The sequence below is a fragment of the Solea solea genome, chromosome 5 (genome assembly GCF_958295425.1).
Source record: "Solea solea chromosome 5, fSolSol10.1, whole genome shotgun sequence".
NCBI classification, from domain to species: Eukaryota; Metazoa; Chordata; class Actinopteri; order Pleuronectiformes; family Soleidae; genus Solea; species Solea solea.
This window is the reverse complement of record NC_081138.1, coordinates 13,317,234-13,334,734: the sequence shown is the minus strand read 5'-3', so window position 1 is coordinate 13,334,734 and position 17,501 is coordinate 13,317,234. Positions and strand designations below refer to the sequence as shown.

The window sequence follows — 17,501 nt, the reverse complement described above, 5'->3', positions numbered from 1 at the left end:
GAATTTAAGTCAAATGTAATTTTGCTTACATGCAAACATGTAAGTATTTATTTGGTTGGTTGACAAATTATTAAAATCTGTATTAGTGAGCGCTTCATCTTTACTACAATAATCCATCCATCCACCTGGAAGGTGAGACATGAAGATGCTGATTTAAGAGCATGATTATTGCCCAGGTGTGCTTTGGACTGGTCACAAAAAGGTCACGCTTAAATGTGTAGTTCATCTTTAACACCTTTATTAGGCATTGAATTAAAGCTTCATATAAGACTTCTTTAGGGGGAGCAGATAATGGGTGTCAGTATCTGGTATGGCTACCACTGACCTCACAGTTTCTTCATAGTTGAGATTGTGGTCTGTGGAATATTGGCCCACTCCCCCTGAATGACCCTGTAATGTTGCTGGACATTAGCAGGAATTGGAACCTGCTGTTGAACTCATTGATCATTAATTTGTGTTGTGAAGGAAATCCTTCAAACTCTATTAAAAACATTTACTTTTTCCTTTACACATATTTTCAGTCCATTTGACAACAAGAGCAAATAAGAAATTAACATTTTCCATTTGTAATTCCAGAGCTGGATGGAATGCATGATGAATGTCTGCAGGAATGCGTCAGGTTGCTGTCCATCATCAAGTGTTGACAGGCCTCGTGTGGTTTTCAAGCAAAGCTTCGAGTAGCCTTGAACTGTTTGTAATGGCAGTTGTCACCACAATGAATTTATAACCTAAAAGTAAAGAAGAAAACTGTGTTAATTAAAACTATTCCTTTCCCATTTTCTTTCTGATCTTTCTGTCTCAAAGCAACAGGTATGTTGGGAGAAAAAACATTGAATATAGCATTTAGCGGAATGCCTGGTACATACTAGAAGAAACAAAGGGAAAAGATATTGCTGTTACATCGATCATGCTTACCTTTCTCTTTGCCAAGGAAACGCAGGGCTGAGATCTCGGAGAAAGTGCAGCCACCGAGGAACATGACCACGACGATGCGAGGAGCATCATTATTTGCTCTTAAATCAGCTCCATTGTTGCCTGGTGATAGAGAAAACCCCACATCGCACTCATTATTTCATTGGTCATGTCATTTGAAAAAACAAGTGACAAAGAAACAGTCTCCCTAAAATGGAAATCCAGCTGAGGAAATCAGGTTCCTCTAATACTTTGAGCTTTTATTAGAAATATGTATTAGTATTATTAATTCTACTTAGCCCTGACTGAAACCTCTACCTTAACTTCATATCATTTATTTAATTTCTTTTACATATGTATCTCCTTATGAGCAAACCTGTGACAGAAAATTCATGTCCATTCAGCAGCCTTGTGACCTCTTCAAGCCCCGACCAGCCATCTCGCTCCAACACCTGCACAACAGCCCATTAAGGAATATGTTGGATTGTGGTTTCTCATTGAAAAACCCTCAAAACAAACAGTTCACAAACCTGCTGATTTACTCACCTGCTCAATCAGTTTGCAACTCAAAGGGACATAGGCACCACTGAAGATGTAAGCCATATCTGGAGGGACACGCAGGTTGTATTCTTCATCCGATTTGGGCACCTTTACCAAACATATGATCATCCAGTTGCTAATTTACATTTCCAACGTGTTAAAGGCAAACAACCATGATTTAAGAGTCTTTAAGAGCAAAACTAGTAAAGTTAATGATAGTTTACCAGGTTTAGCTTCCGGCTCAGGGCTCTAAAATTGCTCTTCTTTGCCAGGGAGGAAAAGGCATCAGTCAGCTTTCCTGGAAGAGGAAAGAATTGTATTGATTAATAATAAGAAAAATTAAATAATAAGAAAAATTAAATAATTAATCCTATACAGCAAGAGTTACAGAGATTGTGAGCAGGAGAAAAAGCCTGTTTCACCTGCAGTTTTGTCGTTTACCAGTTTGCCCACTTTGCTCTCCATGGCAGTCAGGGTTTCTCCTGGCTGCTGCTCCACCAGGAGCCCCAACTGCTTTAGATTGGCGAATGTGAGCAGGTGTTCCACTCCATAGCTCTGATGATGTCAAGCAGAAACAAAGTTATACATGCGGTCACTGGCTCCTTAACTGTGGTCCACTAAAACACAAGGGCATATTTAACACTTTCAACGGTTCATTTAGTTTTGAAATATACAGTCATATTCTATTTTTTCCTCATTGGTGGAAATTGTTGTCATTTAATTAAATAATTTATCTTTATTAATCCCCTTAGGGGAAATTATTCTCTGCATTTGACTCATCCTAGAATTAGGAGCAGTGGGCTGCCACACTGAGTAGTGCCTGGGGAGCAATGGGGGTTGGGTACCTTGCTCAGGGGTAACCCAGCCCTTTCGACCTGGTGGGGACTTGAACCGGCAACCTTCCGTTTAGAAGCCAAGTTCCCTTTCCACTTGGCCACAGGCTGCTTTATTGTAACTTTTGTAAAGTAACTATTGTAAATTATGAGAACTATTTTCAACTGTAGGTGATTCACTTTATGAGTTCTTGCGAGCACTTGGGGTACTTCCCTGAATTTCCTTATTACCTTACAGTCTCAAAAGGAGGTCAACAAGAACACTGGGGAAAAAAGCATCAGTTGTTTTCCCATTTGTCCTCACATTCAAACAGAGATTAGATTCTGAGACTGTATCTTACTAATTCATCAAGCAAGTAACCACACACCCAAAATGTAGTTTTTTATTGTGCTACAAAAAGTGTTTTTCTTTGGCTATATCATGAACTGATGTCAGCATCGCACTTCTGATTTGAATTCTTAGGTAACAAACAAACACAGAACAGCTTACCCTAGTGCTAAGGATAAAAATACCAAATCTGAGAAATATTCAGAAAAACTTCAGCAGGACATATTGTAGTTTTGTCATAATTGTCAGATTTCTACAATGATAAATATATTTATGTAAGAGCTTGACTGTCCAATTATCTGCTGTTTATGGCTTTAAAGATATGGAAACATTAGTCAGCAACACCTGCATTATTGTTTTTCATTCACACGTCAGGCCTCACCTGTAGAAACTGTGCTTTTAATGACCGGTAATCTTTTGGCAGGAGTCCTATGAGAACATGCCATCACACAGTTATTAATACGACACAAGGATAATTTCATTCCATATCTTGAATCATACTGTATATAAAAAGACAACTAACCGTTTTCTGTGATGGAGAGAAGACAAAGGAGCCTCAGACTTTCTATCATGGAGACCTATCAAAAAGGAATAATTGAGTTTCCACAACTTCATTATAATTATATATATACTACTTTACATGTTCAGGTCAAATGTACCAGTCTGATGATGTGCTCCTCTATAAAAGAAATACATTCACGGATTTCAAATCCCTCAAGTAAAGCTAGAAAAGAAAGCAAGGAGTCAAGTTACAATACGTTCACAAAAAACAACATGACTAAACACATCATGTGTTATAAAGTCTTTTGACTGAGACCTGAATGTGATCTTACAGTGTTCTGTCTTCAACATCTCCTGGAAATCCTGCTTTGTTTTCTTCTTCATGATGGTTTCACTAGCGCTGATGTCTGAGAGAGAAGGTGTTCTTCAGTGAAGCAGCTTTGCAAATATTATTTGAAATACGTCACACTCGCTCTGACACACAACACTCACGTAGACTGAGTAGCCGGTGCTCCTGTTTTAACCCCTTCAGTTCCTCTGAGACAAACGTCTTCATCTGCTTTATGTCCATCCCCCGACGCTTCTGTAGAGATCAAAACACAAGTCACTTAGCTCAGTTGCCTTGATTACCCAGACTGATGAGGCTAATGAACATTTTACTCACATCATATGCAGTTTGCAGATTCCTGGCTTTCTGGCTGAGTAAGCCAAAGACATTAGAGAAGTGCTCATTTCTGATTTCGTTGAAGACCTATAAATGAGGTCATAGGGACATTTATATCAACATAGAGCATAGCGAGAGAGGTTTTCGACTCCACTGTAAGCTTTACCTTATCCTGGGAGTTCAACATGACTTTCACATTTTTGTCTGAGGTGGCATCAGTTCCAAACCCCACACATCCTGCAGAGCAAATGAGGATATGTGATCACAAATTGACACAAAGTACCTAGTATTTCTGAGCCACGCATTCTTCTATGAAGAGAGAATGTTTAGAAACCAGACCTAAGTGTCTTACATGCCATAATCAGCTTTCACCTGAACAAAAGAATTTGAGATTTTCCTAAATCAAAACCAGGACATGTGAGCTCAATTAATTTCACCCTGACTCATTTATGCTATGTAACAGTTTATAAATGTGGTCAGGAGTAGTTCTTGGGACACAATTGATCATATTGAAAATGTTTGTTAACATTGATACCCACCACACTTGATTTTGAATATATCATCCACGAGTCCTTCATAGACGACTTGTGAGCACAGAGGAGTAACAAAGTCCACATCTGTGAAACACAAAAATGATGTTAGGATAAAAAAAAAAAAAGGGACACAACTCAGTGTGTGCTAGGAAAATGACACATGCTTACCTCTATCGATAAGAAAAACGTTTCCTATTTCAGACTGACGAGCTTTTGTTTCTTCCTCTTCCACCTGCTCCCTCCAAGACTCGTATACCATCTGGTACCAGACAGAGACAGAATTAACAACAGTTAAGAGCAGGAGAAACATTATCTTTAGATGCCTTGATAGTATTTGGTGTCTAATTGTACTGCACCTTGGAACATCTTCCAATCCCATAAATCTTTGAAAATGGGCCATAAATAGAGTGAAGAAGGTGCAGAGTGCTGCCTGCTGTTCTAACCCAGCGCTGGTCCCCTGCCTGAAGAAAGAGGTTTCATGTACATAGTTTTATATTTTTTTGGGAACTGCAAGCTACAAATCAAGACATAATAATTAAAAACAGTAGTTTTGTACAGTGATTCAAACTGTCGTTAGTGTTAAAAAGAGTGGTTGATTTATCAATAACTAGGAGCTGGAACCAATCCCAGTTGACACTGTGCAAGAGATGGTGTACACAAATAACTAATAAACTAATTGTTTCAGCTCTTTCTCAGACCCAGACATTACCAGGAAGTTGTCTCGAAAGAATTCTGGCAGCTCCATGCTGATGATATCATCATCAAGTGGAAGGAGGTAAAACGCCCATTCATCTGTGGTCACATCTGTGGAAGGGCAACAATACATTTAATGCTCTCTTTCATTATCACTAATCATTGCTACAAAAATGAGACATGAACAGGCGAGGACACTCACCACCAAATAAACCCTGCTCCTCCAGCACCGACTCACAGGCATAGAACTGGACAACACAGAATGGGCGGCAGGTAAATGTTAAAAAAAACATTATTCAGAGCACCTTAAAGCACCAGTGTGAACAAAAAAGTGGAAGCAGAAATACCTTTTGAGGGGTGAAGATTATCTTGTATCTTCTAAATCTTCCTGCTGCTTTGTCGGCGTTGGCCACATCTAGAACAAGAAGGACAATAGCATGATATACACTTGACATTTCTAATGCAAGATTCACTAACAAATCTAATACTTGGAAAGGTCTTTCCAATACCACACAAAATGTAAGTTAGTACCAATGTCACCAACACACTGCCAAATGTTTAGAAAAGTACCCAAGAACAACCAGTAGGGATGAGATGATGTAGGATGATTTAGCAAGTACATTATTATTATAAACATATAATCGTATAATATCATCAGACGTCTGGAATGATAGAAGTGGATATTCTCCAGACACATTTGGAAACACAAACAGTACAAACATTTTATTGTCACAGCGGCATCAAAACTGTTTTAAAGTGAAATGAGATGACTTGAATTTTTAAAATGGTCAATTATTGTGCTATCAAACAATATGTTTTATACCTGAATCTGCCAAATTGAGATCCAGAATTTTGATTTACAGTAGGAACTGTGCAATCACAGAATAAATGAATAAGATTATTAATCTGGAATCAGTTTTATCACATTTACAACACTCAACACTGATACCAGAAATGGTTACTGAGGTTCAATAAGATAAACCTGTTACTATCACTGACATTTTGGGTTTTTCAGGGATTCACTTTCTAGAAAGAAGTCTGTACTTATCTGTGAGTTAACTTCAGTGCATGTAGATAATATAAATGTTAGGCAGAAAAAAAACTATAAAGAAAGACACTAACATTAAACCAAGGGCAAAAAGCTATGATCATAGAACAGCTGATGATGACATCAGCATTTATATTCAAATTCACCTTGTTTAATTAAATTTAATTTAATTTTCTTACCAGCTCTGTTAAATGAAATAATTATAACATAATTATTACCTATTATGACATCATTAAGCTATAAATGAAAGTCCATAAAGAAAAAAAAAAAAAGAATATCAAACTCTACTTACCACATATCCATTTCACAGTTTTTATTCTTGGCCGGATCAGAAAACAGAGCCTAGAAGAGAGTAATGTCACAGTGTCAGACAGTTATAGTGTGTATGTGTGTGTAAAATGAAAACTAATAAGGATGCATGGCTCACTGATCTGAGGTGCTGACAATAGGTTTGTACTCCACTTTATATAGTTTGTCGACTTCATGTTGCTGAAACAAAAAGGACAAAATGTTTTTTCAAAATTCCAAAAATTCCAAAATTAAAGCAGTGAGAATTACCTAATAAGGAACTCACCTTTAATGTAGACACATTAGCGATACGATCCAGCTGGCTCATCAAGTCTGCCTCAATGAAGAGGTCCTTCTTACCTGGTAGCTGTGTGTCACAGAGGATAAGATACTTGAGTAAAGTAGAATAATATATCCAAAAGCAAACACAGCTGCTGTGGGAGAAGCATCAGAGTCAGACTGAACAACCTGATAAGAACATTTGGCCCCGTTACTGGCTGCAAACATGAGACATTTGAAGATGTGGTGGAAAGGACACTCAAACTGTGTCAACAACCTGGAGCATCATCTTTACCACACAAAAGACAAGACAGTGAAGCTCCTTCTCAAACAGGCTCTTACAGCTTCGACGCCACAAGACCCAGTATAGAAAATATTTTGTGTTTACTGCAATACATCCTTGGAGCGCATGTCCTTGTTGTGTCAAGTTTGCCAGTTCTCTCCATGTTCAAGTTCAACCCCAGGCACTGCTCAGTGGCTCAGTCCTAGTTTGAGGAAAGATCCTAGTAGAGGATTGTATTTTCCCCATGGAGATTAATAAAGTTACCTTAACCTTAACCTTAAGACACATCTACTCTGACAGAGAGCAATCTGGACACTAACTTAACACATAACTTAATATAGAAATCCCCTCTGCACCTTTATAATGTGCACAAACTTCACATTTGCACATTATCTTTTTATACATTTTTTTTATATTTCATATTATATTTAGACTGTACTTTGCATGCCTCTTATTTTTCTATTTTGTAACATATTCTTTGAGCTGCTGAACTGTGAATTTCTCTGTGAGATGAATAAAGTATCTATCTATCTACATATTCATGGTTAAAGTCACTATTCTTTATTCTCTGTATAGCTGCTGTGTGTACCCTTACATTTTAACACTTTAGTGTAATATTTTTTCCTTCTTTGTATTTAATATTTTACATATTCCTCAGTTTACATGTATTTTTTGTATGTATCTCATTTCTTCTATTTCTTCTATTTTAAGAGTTGCACACAGTCTGAAACCACGTTGCTGAAACTGGGATCAATAATGTCTGTCTATCGTTAAAAACAGGAATAAATATGTTAAGGAGAGATAAAATAGAACATACTAACACTTTATTTGACCGAGCAACAAATAGATGAAAACAAGTTAGTTGAAGCCCAAGACCATATAATATCAGCAGTATTACATTCAAAGTTTTTCTACAATGAAAATGTGAAACGTAATGGAGTAAGTCATCAAGTAATTGACTTAATCTCACCTGCTCCAGCAGGTAGACGAGCTGATCTTTGGCTAACCGCTTCAGCAGAGAAAAGTCGGGCAGCTTAGGAGAGTCTCTCCTGGCACTGTGAGCCATGATGGGACAGGACGACGGACACTCTACACAAAATAATCAAACACAATCACGTAAAGTTACTGTTCACACATCTGTGATGTGGCTGACTGAATAGCTCGGTTAGCTAGTAGGCTAAAAACACACCTTCACATCACACGAATTCTCAGCGATTGGCGTCAAAGTGTAGACACTGATGTGGAAATAATCTTCCAAAAATGTCAACTAATGACAGGAGCTAAACAGCGAATATTTGTTACCCTGCTAAACACATAAATGAAGGCATCCGGATCATATTAACAGACACTTGCTTTCATAACTAATGAAACGGAAGTGATCCACATACCCAGTGATTTCCACCCGGACACTAAAGAAAACGGACTGTTGAACTTTCGATAGACCGATCCATCGCTGCAAGTAGTTTTCTACCATGAGCTCGGACGCACTTTTGTTGGTAGAGACGGTTAATTTTGCCGCAGAGAAACATCGCAACCAGCGACGCAAAGATGTTGACGGAACACCATACATTAATCACCCTATCGGTTCGTACATTGTCACTCTTTGGTGCCTTCATATGCTGCGTAAATCTGACGGAAACAACAAGTAATTTTTTGTTTGGGGCTAAACACAGTGATGACTTTCATGTTGCAGATACTTGCTTTTATTTATGTGTGTGTTTACATTTAAGGTGTTGCACGAATCCTAAGCCATGAAGGAGGGGTCACAGACATTGAGGTTTTACAAGTGCGTGGATATCAGTAATTTACCATCAACTTAACAATGTCAAGTTCCACTGAATAACTTTCTGTTGTCTGACTCTGCAGGCTGCTCTTCTTCATGACACAGTAGAGGACACAGACACCTCTCCTGCAGAGCTTGAACACACGTTTGGCCCAACTGTAGCTCGAATTGTTGAGGAGGTGACCGATGACAAACGTCTGCCCAAACAGGAGAGAAAGCGCCAACAGGTGGAACACGCACCGCATTGCAGCCACCAGGCCAAACTGGTCAAACTGGCTGATAAGCTGTACAACCTGAGGGACCTGAACCGCTGCACTCCTGTTGGTCAGCACCTATGTCTATGTCTCTTTCACTGCTATCATGCTGTACCTGAAGCATGTATAGCAATTGTATTCATTTTTAACGTATTGTAAATGTATATTTTACAATTGCAATTATTTTTGACAATATATATATGTTGACATTTCTTTTAAACAATACTTCCAGACATGCTTCTCAAATGTGTCATTTCAATTCTTAGTCACTTTGAAAAGTGATTATTTTCAATGAGAGTTTAGGACTGATTTGAGAATTTGTAATTCAAGTTATGTTTTTGTATTTCATTGTATTTGCAACATTTAATGCAGTTTATTTTACAGTGAAAACACGAGAATGTCAAAGTTATGAGTTCAGTCTGTATTGTAACAAGATTAAGACAGAAGGGAAATAAAGTAAATTACTATCTGTAAGTTCACTCATAATGAAAATGTACATATCAGTTTTACTCGGTGTACTTACTATCCACTGTGTGTTTGTGTGTGTGTGAGGCTGGACAGCTGAGCGGGCCCAGGAGTACTTTGTGTGGGCTTCAGAGGTGGTGAAAGGCCTGAAAGGAACCAACTCGGCTTTGGAGGAGAAGCTGGAGGAGCTGTTCAGACAGAGAGGAGTCCAGCTCTGACAACTTCATCACAAAACAGTGCATAACAGACTACTTCAGTTTTGATTAACTCAAATATATATAGACACAAATAAATTATATTTTATATAATGTTTTATTTGCTGTTTTTGTATAATTTTTTTTGCAATGTATTATTTTGGTTGGTATGGTCTATAAGGTTTGCACGCACATTTTGATCTTTATGTACTTAAAAATTAAAAAGCAGACTTGCAGTATCCTTTGGCAAAATTGAGTTCATTCATTCATCTTCTACTGCTTTATCCTCCACACGAGGGTCACGTGAAAACTCCATGCAGAAAGGCCTGTGACCCCAACCATGTCAAAAACCTGGGCCTTGTACCTGCAAAGGCAAGAGTAGGAATTATTCCATTGTAACTACTATTATTAATTCTATGAAGAAATTATCAAAATAAAATATTTGTAAATTAATGTGTTAAAACATGGCATATTTTAATTCTAAATGTTTATTTGAAAAAACAAATGGCCTCTCAGTTTTGGCCAAAATGGTTATAACATTTATTTATGACCAGTATTGAGATTATGGTTACTTGATAATTGATAATTCATTGAGTTAAAATATTTGTTTATTTTTCAATTACCAAAGTTATTGTTTACTTTGATGTTGTGCCACATTCTTGCTAGTGTACAAATACCTTGTTATAGTTTGTGAAAGGACTCCTCTAACGTCTGGGATGCTGTGATCTAATTGCTACAAAATAAAGACCACATATTTCTCATATCAAAATCTTTATTTATTCTAATATAATATGCATCTGTTTTCCAGAGTGGAGTACGAGGGAATCCTTGAAAAGAAAGTGCAGCCATATGAATGCATGATATTTTAATGTCAAATAATAATAATGTTTATTATAACCCACTGAAAATGAATGGAGACGCACACCGCCATTATTTGTCACTGGTCTGAGATGCCGTGGCAACTGTGATAGGAAAGGAAGGTCTAGCACAGGCAACAGCACAGAAAGTGGTTGCTAAACGTTATTGGAGGAGCAGGGATATTAGGAGTTTCCTAACTCCGGAAGGTGACTTCGCAACATAACGGACGCAAGCTGCCTTAGGTCAAGAAGAAAATTAGAAGATCGATGGGCGGAACCATTTATTGTGTCTGGTCGGAACAAATCCTCTTCCTGTCCCTTTACGTTTTCTGATAAGCTTCCGTTTCGCTGAAGAGTCGCTAAGCATCTGCCTTGTGTACATAAAAATACTCGTTTTTATTTTTATTCAGCTGGTGTCGTCGACCAGACAATCATGTCTAGTCACGAAGCCGTCAACATGAAGCTGCCGCCGATCCAGTCCACGGCTGGGGCCGTCCCGGTCCGGAATGAGAAAGGTAAGACAGAACCTTTAGCAGGCGACCAACCGTGTGCTAAGCTAGCAGCTAGTAGCGCTGTAGCTAACGTTTTATTAATAATTTCTCTCTAATATTTAATAATGTAGTCTATAACCCGTTATTGAAGTGTGGGACAGTGGTAGCTACACCATGAATTACTTAGTGATGTTATTAAATTGGTTGTTTTTTTCCGAATCCGCAATTTACTGTAATGTCAAGGAGGAAAAAATACCTACATTCTCCTACAAGGAGAAACGATTTTGTTTGCAACAATGGCTAAATGTTTTTTTTTTTCTTCGATTATTTAAATTTAACTAATTTGTATATTGTGTTTAATATGGGCTAAACAACAGATTATGGTGATGATGATTGTTGTTGAATGAATTTAATTCAAAACTTAGAACTCAATGGCTTGGATATTTCTCTTTTTGTTTTCTATATACATTTTTCTTCAGCATTTCCAGAAAGAAAAAGAAAGAGCTCGTAACTAGCTGTTGCCAAATTGCGTTAATTGGTTTCTCAGTTACACTTTGAACACAGTGAATAGGATATTTTAATGATTTGTGTGAAATAGTGAAAATCCATTGTATAACTCATGTCTCTTCATTTTCCAGGGGAGCTCTCCATGGAGAAGGTCAAGGTGAAGAGGTATGTGTCAGGTAAACGTCCTGACTATGCACCAATGGAGTCATCAGATGAAGAAGAAGAGGATTTCCAGTTTCCAAAGAAAGGAAAAGAAATGGAGCAAGAGGTGGAGCTGGAGGAAGAAGATGTATCTGACCCACGTTTAAAGCGTTTGCTCAACCGCGTGTCTGAGGATGTGGAGGAAAGGTATCACACCACTCTTAAAATATGATTCACGCAATTTTTTGTTGCTAAAATTCTATTTTGACCTCTTCCTATTCACATTTCCTTCTACTCAGACTTGCAAGACACAGGCAAATTGTAGAACCTGAAGTTGTTGCTGAGAGCAGCGAGGACTCCGATGAAGGCACATGGCACCCAGAGCGTGAAGAGAGTAGTGAGGAAGAAGAGGAGGAAGAGGAAGAAGTAGACGATGAGGTTGTGATCTTTGTTGTTTAAGTGCTGTTTTATTTTTACATCCTATTATCAAAAATATAGTAATTTTAACAGTTTGTCCTTCTATGCAGGAAATTGAGAGAAGACGATCAATGATGCGACAGCGTGCAGTAGAACGAAAAAATGAGGATATGGAGGTCATGGAGGTGGAGGAGGAAGGGAAGTCAGGGGCGGAGTCAGAGTCTGAGTCGGAATATGAAGAGTACACAGACAGCGAGGATGAAGCAGAGCCACGACTCAAGCCGGTCTTCATTCGCAAGTATGTATTAAAACTATTTCCAATTTGTTGGGGTTTTTTGTGAGTTTTTTTCTTGCAAAGCATAGTAAAAACAAAACCATCGGTGAATAGTAGTAAGTTTCTTTTCCGTTTCATAGAAAGGACAGAATCACCGTGGCAGAGCGTGAAGCAGAGGAGCTGAAGCAAAGAGAGCTGGAGGCCGAGGCCAAGAAGCAAGCTGAAGAGCGACGACGCTACACACTCAAGATCGTGGAGGAGGAGGCTAAGAAGGAGTTTGAGGAGAACAGGCGTTCACAGGCTGCACTGGAAGCTCTGGACACGGATGGAGAGAACGAGGAGGAAGAATATGAAGCCTGGAAAGTGCGAGAGCTGAAGCGCATCAAGAGAGACAGAGAGGCCAGAGAAGCGTGAGTAAACATTTATTTGACTGTATTAAATTACTCTGTGAATCTAGTACCTTTCAGTAGTGTTGCAGTTGTCACTGTGTTTGCTAATGTGTGGTGTTTGCCCTCAGCATGGAGAAGGAGAAGAGTGAAATTGAGAGATTCCACAACTTGACAGAGGAGGAGCGTAGGGCTGAGTTGCGCAATAGTGGCAAACTTATCACCAACAAAGCCTCCAAAGGCAAATACAAGTTCCTCCAGAAGTACTACCACAGAGGAGCCTTCTTCATGGTAAGTTAATGCTTAGGTGAATGATTACCGCGGTTTCAGTTTTATCTATAGCCTTATGATTCACAAACAGATTTCATCTTTCAACTGGTTCTCCTCGATGATCCGTCAATAAACTTGTATTCATGGCTACTCCATGATTGAATATCTAAAAATTGCTTCAGTTGGAAGTGCTATGTACAGCAAGCCTCTGACTCATGTGAACACTTGGTTTCTGTTACAGGACGAAGAGGATGACGTTTACAAGAGAGATTTCAGCGCACCTACTCTGGAGGATCACTTCAACAAAACCATCTTACCCAAAGTCATGCAGGTCAGTTGCTTTTTTACTGATCATCCATCTGTTGTATTGCAAGTTGTACGTTATATCCCCATACTGATCAACAGAATGTGGTTGCAGTCAAGTTACACATTCACAACCTAGGCATGTGATTGTCAAACTCTATTAAACATGTTTATTTAAAGTAGTGGGGGAGAAAGGTTATGGGTTTCGCTATACAGTTTCCACATTTACACTTTGTTAAAGAAATTAAGGGGAAAAAACTAACAAAGCTAAACAAAAGTAAGTATACATGTACAACTCTGATTTGACTTTATATTTTCCCTTAAGGTGAAAAACTTTGGTAGGTCTGGTCGCACCAAGTACACCCACCTGGTGGACCAGGACACCACATCGTTTGATTCAGCCTGGGCCCAGGAGAGTGCTCAGAACAGCAAGTTCTTTAAGCAGAAGGCGGCAGGAGTGAGGGATGTGTTTGACCGGCCCACAGTGAAGAAGCGGAAGACATAAGAATGTGAAACTGATTTTATCGGGCCAATGCTGCAGCTTTAGAGACTATTGAAACTTAGCTGCACCCTCCTGATTTCAAGGATGTAGCGTCTCTTCCTGCACATCTACCTAAAGGGTGCACAAAAGTTCAGCTAGTTTTTTGGTTTGTGGATGTAAAATAACTTGATATGTAATTCAGGTTTTTGAGCCACATCACCCCAGGCTTGTTGAGTTTGAGACAAACACCATTTGTAAATATAAAATGTCGCAGATTTGTGTTGATTTTCTTCTTAATATCTACTTTTGTTAAAGTACAGGTATTGTCACTTGATTTGTTTGCAAATAAAATCTGTATTTTCATTTTTATAACATTTTCCAGAGATTCCATGATTTAATTCACAGGTAGAGAAATGTGGGCCAAATATCAAGCTTTATTTAAAAAAAAAAAGAAAAAATGGGGAGAAGCCACAGTTCAACCGCAATAAAGAAAGAATTGAAAGAGTCCATTTTTTTGAAAAAGCTGTTCAATTGGTGAGAGCCACCAGAGCCTCGACCACATTCCCCATGTGTTCCCGCAGACTGCGCTCTGCTACAACCCTCGAAATCTCCATCTCTGACATCTGCAAAGCATCAAAAGAATTTAAGCTATTACTATGACAAATGGTAAATGATAACATCAGCAACCCGATTCAGAAAATACAAATTAGTTTTAACTATTCATTAATTATTTGTGTGAAATGTAAAAAGATGACCCTCCGTCCTAAAGGTAAATTAACATTTGCATCAGAGAAATTCAAGGGAAGTTAAATGTCTGGCACTTTTTAAAGACCATTTATTATTACACTGTTGATCCACAATGAATACACTTCAGTGTTAAAAATGCAGTAAAAAATGTACTTGTACCTACATTCACATACAAATGCTAAAATCTAAACCTATGACCAGACGAGCTGCAGCAGTGCTTAACTAAAGTAAAGCCTTTGATAGAGTAGATTCTTTAGTCTTGCCTTGTGTGTGGGCATCGGGGCACAGCCCTTAATTGGTTCAAATCCTATTATCCTTTTCTCACTGTACCTGCTCCACTTGGTCTATTTTTAAATACATCACCTTCAATCTTTTTGTAGATGACAGAGAGAGACATACAGACATGGATGGAGTTCTTAACTTTATTAATAAACTTCTTAAGCCTTAACAAAAAGGAAAACAAAATTATTTTATTTGGACAACCTGACCTGATTACAACAGTGCCTTTCTGTAAGGAATCTTAGTGTGAGGCCCCTTTTCGTACCTTCGCTTGAAAGACTTTGAGAGGGCAATTCAAGACTCCATTAGGTCGCAACTCAACTACGGTAATTCCCTTTAAATTGGTCTCAATCAGTCGGCTCTCCGACAATTACAGGTTGTTCAAAATCCTGTTCCTTGCATTTTGTTGGCCAAAACGTCACTCCTATTCTGGCCTTTATACATTGGCTCCCTGTCTATTTTAAGATTCATTTTAAGATCTTATTACTTGCTTTCTATATGTCTCAATGACCTGGCACCTGTGTGGCCTGGCACCACAGAGCTCTTGAAGCCACACACTCCAGGTGTGGTGACCAGCTGCTCTTGTATGTGCCGACATATCTAAAAAGCAGGGGAGATTTCCTGTGGCAGCTCCAAAGCCCTCTTTCTTTTGTTTTCTCCAATTTTAACTTCTTGTATCGTTTGATATTTATGTTGATTTGTTGTGTCCCTGTCTCCTCTCCCCTCTTTCTGTCCCCCACCACTCCTCTGTGCTTATTGTGTTGGACTGTAACTGTTGGACTTGTTTATTTCCTTGCTTTACCGGGCCTTGGAATATTTAATTTGGCTTGATTGGACTGTTAAACACTCTTGCCTTTGCAGCAAGAAGAAACAGGTTCGCAATCCGCTCGGAACAAGGGCCTTTCAGCATGAAGTTTGCATGTTCTCCCTGTGTGTGCATGTGTTTCCTCTGCGTTCTTCCCACAGTCCAAAAACATGCAGATTTGGGGATTTGGCAAATAGGACACTCTAAATTGATTGCGAGTGTGATTATGAGAGTGAATGGTTGTTTGTCTCTATATGTGGCCATGTGATGGACTGGTGATCTGTCCAGGGTGTACCCCGCCTATTGCCCTATGTCAGCTTGGCACAGCGCCACCCACGACCCTCATGTGGAGGATAAAGCGGTAGAAGATAGATGGATGGACTTTTCAGCATTTTGTAGCATATGTCAAGAAAAGTGCTATAAAAAAGTTTATTATATTATTAAGTTAGAAAGATATTCACAGATTTGAACGTCTGTAATCAATAAACTTAAGTGAGATATTTTTTTTTAACAAAAGTGACACTCAGAAATAGAGACTCATCAGCATCCTTCAATGCCACAGACACCTTGAATTTATAGGTGTATAGTATAGTTAAGGTATAGTTAATTTAATTTAATTTAATTTAATTTAATTTAATTTAATTTAATTTAATTTAAAAACACCTGCAGATACATTGAGGCATCTGTCAGGTAATGAATATAGTACGGTAATCAAAAACCTTCTGGCGTGGAGGCTTTCGAAGCTGGAGATTAAAACCTATGATTTTCATTCAGTATGAAATGTCCTGGTGTCCATACACTTTTGGCCACGTATAGGCCCAAGAAAACATAAAAACAGAAACTGAGTAATAAACTTACAATTAGTTCTACATCCTCTTTCTTGATGGTGACTTTGGCCAACTCTTTTTCTCTGAAAGCATTAAAAAACAAGACAAATATTTTAAATCTTTACATCCAAGAAGAAGAATCAGGGAGTTGATGCCGTTTCTGTTAGATGTGTAAAGGCAGAGATGATGTCACCTTTCTTGTTTGGCTTTTTGTTCTCGTGACCTTCTGTCGCCAATCACTGACATAGCCTGAAAGAAGAGAAATGTTATTAGTATTTAATTTATTTTTCTAGGTTTCAAGAACATTTACTTGTCTCAGAGTAAATACACACTGCAGCATTACATTGTTTTCAGATCTCAGATCTGAGTATACACTATCAAGACAGATCTAATAATTAACCTGAATTTTCAGTGAGCAGATCAATGGAAAAGTTTTAGCTCTGTAACAGAGACATGATGATTAATATTGTATAGTATCTAATAATATAGCAACTCAAATGTGAAAGGTCATCATCTCATGGTGTTTAGAATTATGGACAGTATATTATAACGTTAATGAATGAAAATGTCGATCCTCGACCAATTCATAATTATGTATACAGAGAAAGAATTAGAGAGAGATTAATCGATTCATCTATCTATCAATATATGTATGGAAATAAAATCTATATGAGGTTTAGCGAGTTAATTAGCCACTGAGCTAATTCTTTATCACGCAATTACTAGGCAAACGTTAACCGCCTTTTAGCAAGTATTAAATAAATTCAAGATAACGAGGTCATTTATAACATCAGTAAGTAGAGTTGAACTCTTCACGTGGGTCGGTGTCAGGGATGACGAGCAGACAGTGACGGCAGGAGTGGCCGCATGCTCCCCGGCTAGCGTTAGCCCGAAGCTCTCACCGTTTCTAAATCCGAGCTGGATATTTCCTTCTCCTCCGCATAGTCAGTGACTCTCTCCAGGTCCGCGGCTCCGCTGTCATGTTTCCGGGGCTTCTCTGCCGGTTTCCCGGTGCAGTTTTCCTCGGCTTCCAGGTCCAAGTCGACGTCTCCCTCAGCCGCCATGTTTACTCCAGTTCGAAAGAAGGCCGGAACAATAGCGGACGATTCAATCAATCG

The 17,501-nt window shown here is 38.6% G+C and overlaps 4 protein-coding genes across 5 annotated transcripts; 2 read left to right on the top strand and 2 right to left on the bottom strand.

Annotated features, from left to right (window-relative positions):
- Nucleotides 1-221: 221 nt before the first annotated feature.
- Nucleotides 222-8,432, bottom strand: vps33b (VPS33B late endosome and lysosome associated). 2 transcript variants are annotated; one of them, XM_058629469.1, is made up of 24 exons: nt 8,291-8,432; nt 7,873-7,991; nt 6,627-6,707; nt 6,480-6,541; nt 6,345-6,394; nt 5,352-5,419; nt 5,207-5,252; nt 5,021-5,115; nt 4,668-4,772; nt 4,480-4,570; nt 4,318-4,395; nt 3,945-4,015; nt 3,779-3,865; nt 3,607-3,697; nt 3,447-3,521; nt 3,273-3,337; nt 3,137-3,191; nt 2,996-3,042; nt 1,875-2,007; nt 1,677-1,750; nt 1,459-1,560; nt 1,289-1,364; nt 916-1,035; nt 222-728 (listed from the first exon to the last, which is right to left on the bottom strand). In XM_058629469.1, the coding sequence occupies exons 2-24, from the start codon at nt 7,966-7,968 to the stop codon at nt 634-636; spliced, it is 1,863 nt and encodes a 620-aa protein (XP_058485452.1). In that variant the 5' UTR covers nt 7,969-7,991; nt 8,291-8,432; the 3' UTR covers nt 222-633. The 2 variants fall into 2 exon arrangements, with proteins under 2 accessions (XP_058485452.1, XP_058485451.1); XM_058629468.1 differs by lacking the exon at nt 8,291-8,432 and adding an exon at nt 8,092-8,232.
- On the top strand, nt 8,347-9,850 carry hddc3 (HD domain containing 3). The gene is made up of 4 exons (XM_058629471.1): nt 8,347-8,486; nt 8,633-8,688; nt 8,769-9,009; nt 9,492-9,850. The coding sequence occupies exons 1-4, from the start codon at nt 8,375-8,377 to the stop codon at nt 9,620-9,622; spliced, it is 540 nt and encodes a 179-aa protein (XP_058485454.1). The 5' UTR covers nt 8,347-8,374; the 3' UTR covers nt 9,623-9,850.
- A 924-nt stretch (nt 9,851-10,774) lies between these two features.
- mfap1 (microfibril associated protein 1) lies at nt 10,775-14,097 on the top strand. Its single transcript, XM_058629470.1, has 8 exons — nt 10,775-10,970; nt 11,585-11,801; nt 11,894-12,032; nt 12,122-12,309; nt 12,426-12,695; nt 12,803-12,962; nt 13,183-13,272; nt 13,570-14,097. Exons 1-8 carry the CDS (start codon nt 10,889-10,891, stop codon nt 13,747-13,749), a joined length of 1,326 nt encoding a protein of 441 aa, XP_058485453.1. The 5' UTR covers nt 10,775-10,888; the 3' UTR covers nt 13,750-14,097.
- A 42-nt stretch (nt 14,098-14,139) lies between these two features.
- hypk (huntingtin interacting protein K) lies at nt 14,140-17,481 on the bottom strand. Its single transcript, XM_058629472.1, has 4 exons — nt 17,286-17,481; nt 16,577-16,632; nt 16,415-16,466; nt 14,140-14,348 (listed from the first exon to the last, which is right to left on the bottom strand). Exons 1-4 carry the CDS (start codon nt 17,445-17,447, stop codon nt 14,253-14,255), a joined length of 366 nt encoding a protein of 121 aa, XP_058485455.1. The 5' UTR covers nt 17,448-17,481; the 3' UTR covers nt 14,140-14,252.
- Between the last annotated feature and the right edge of the window lie 20 nt (nt 17,482-17,501).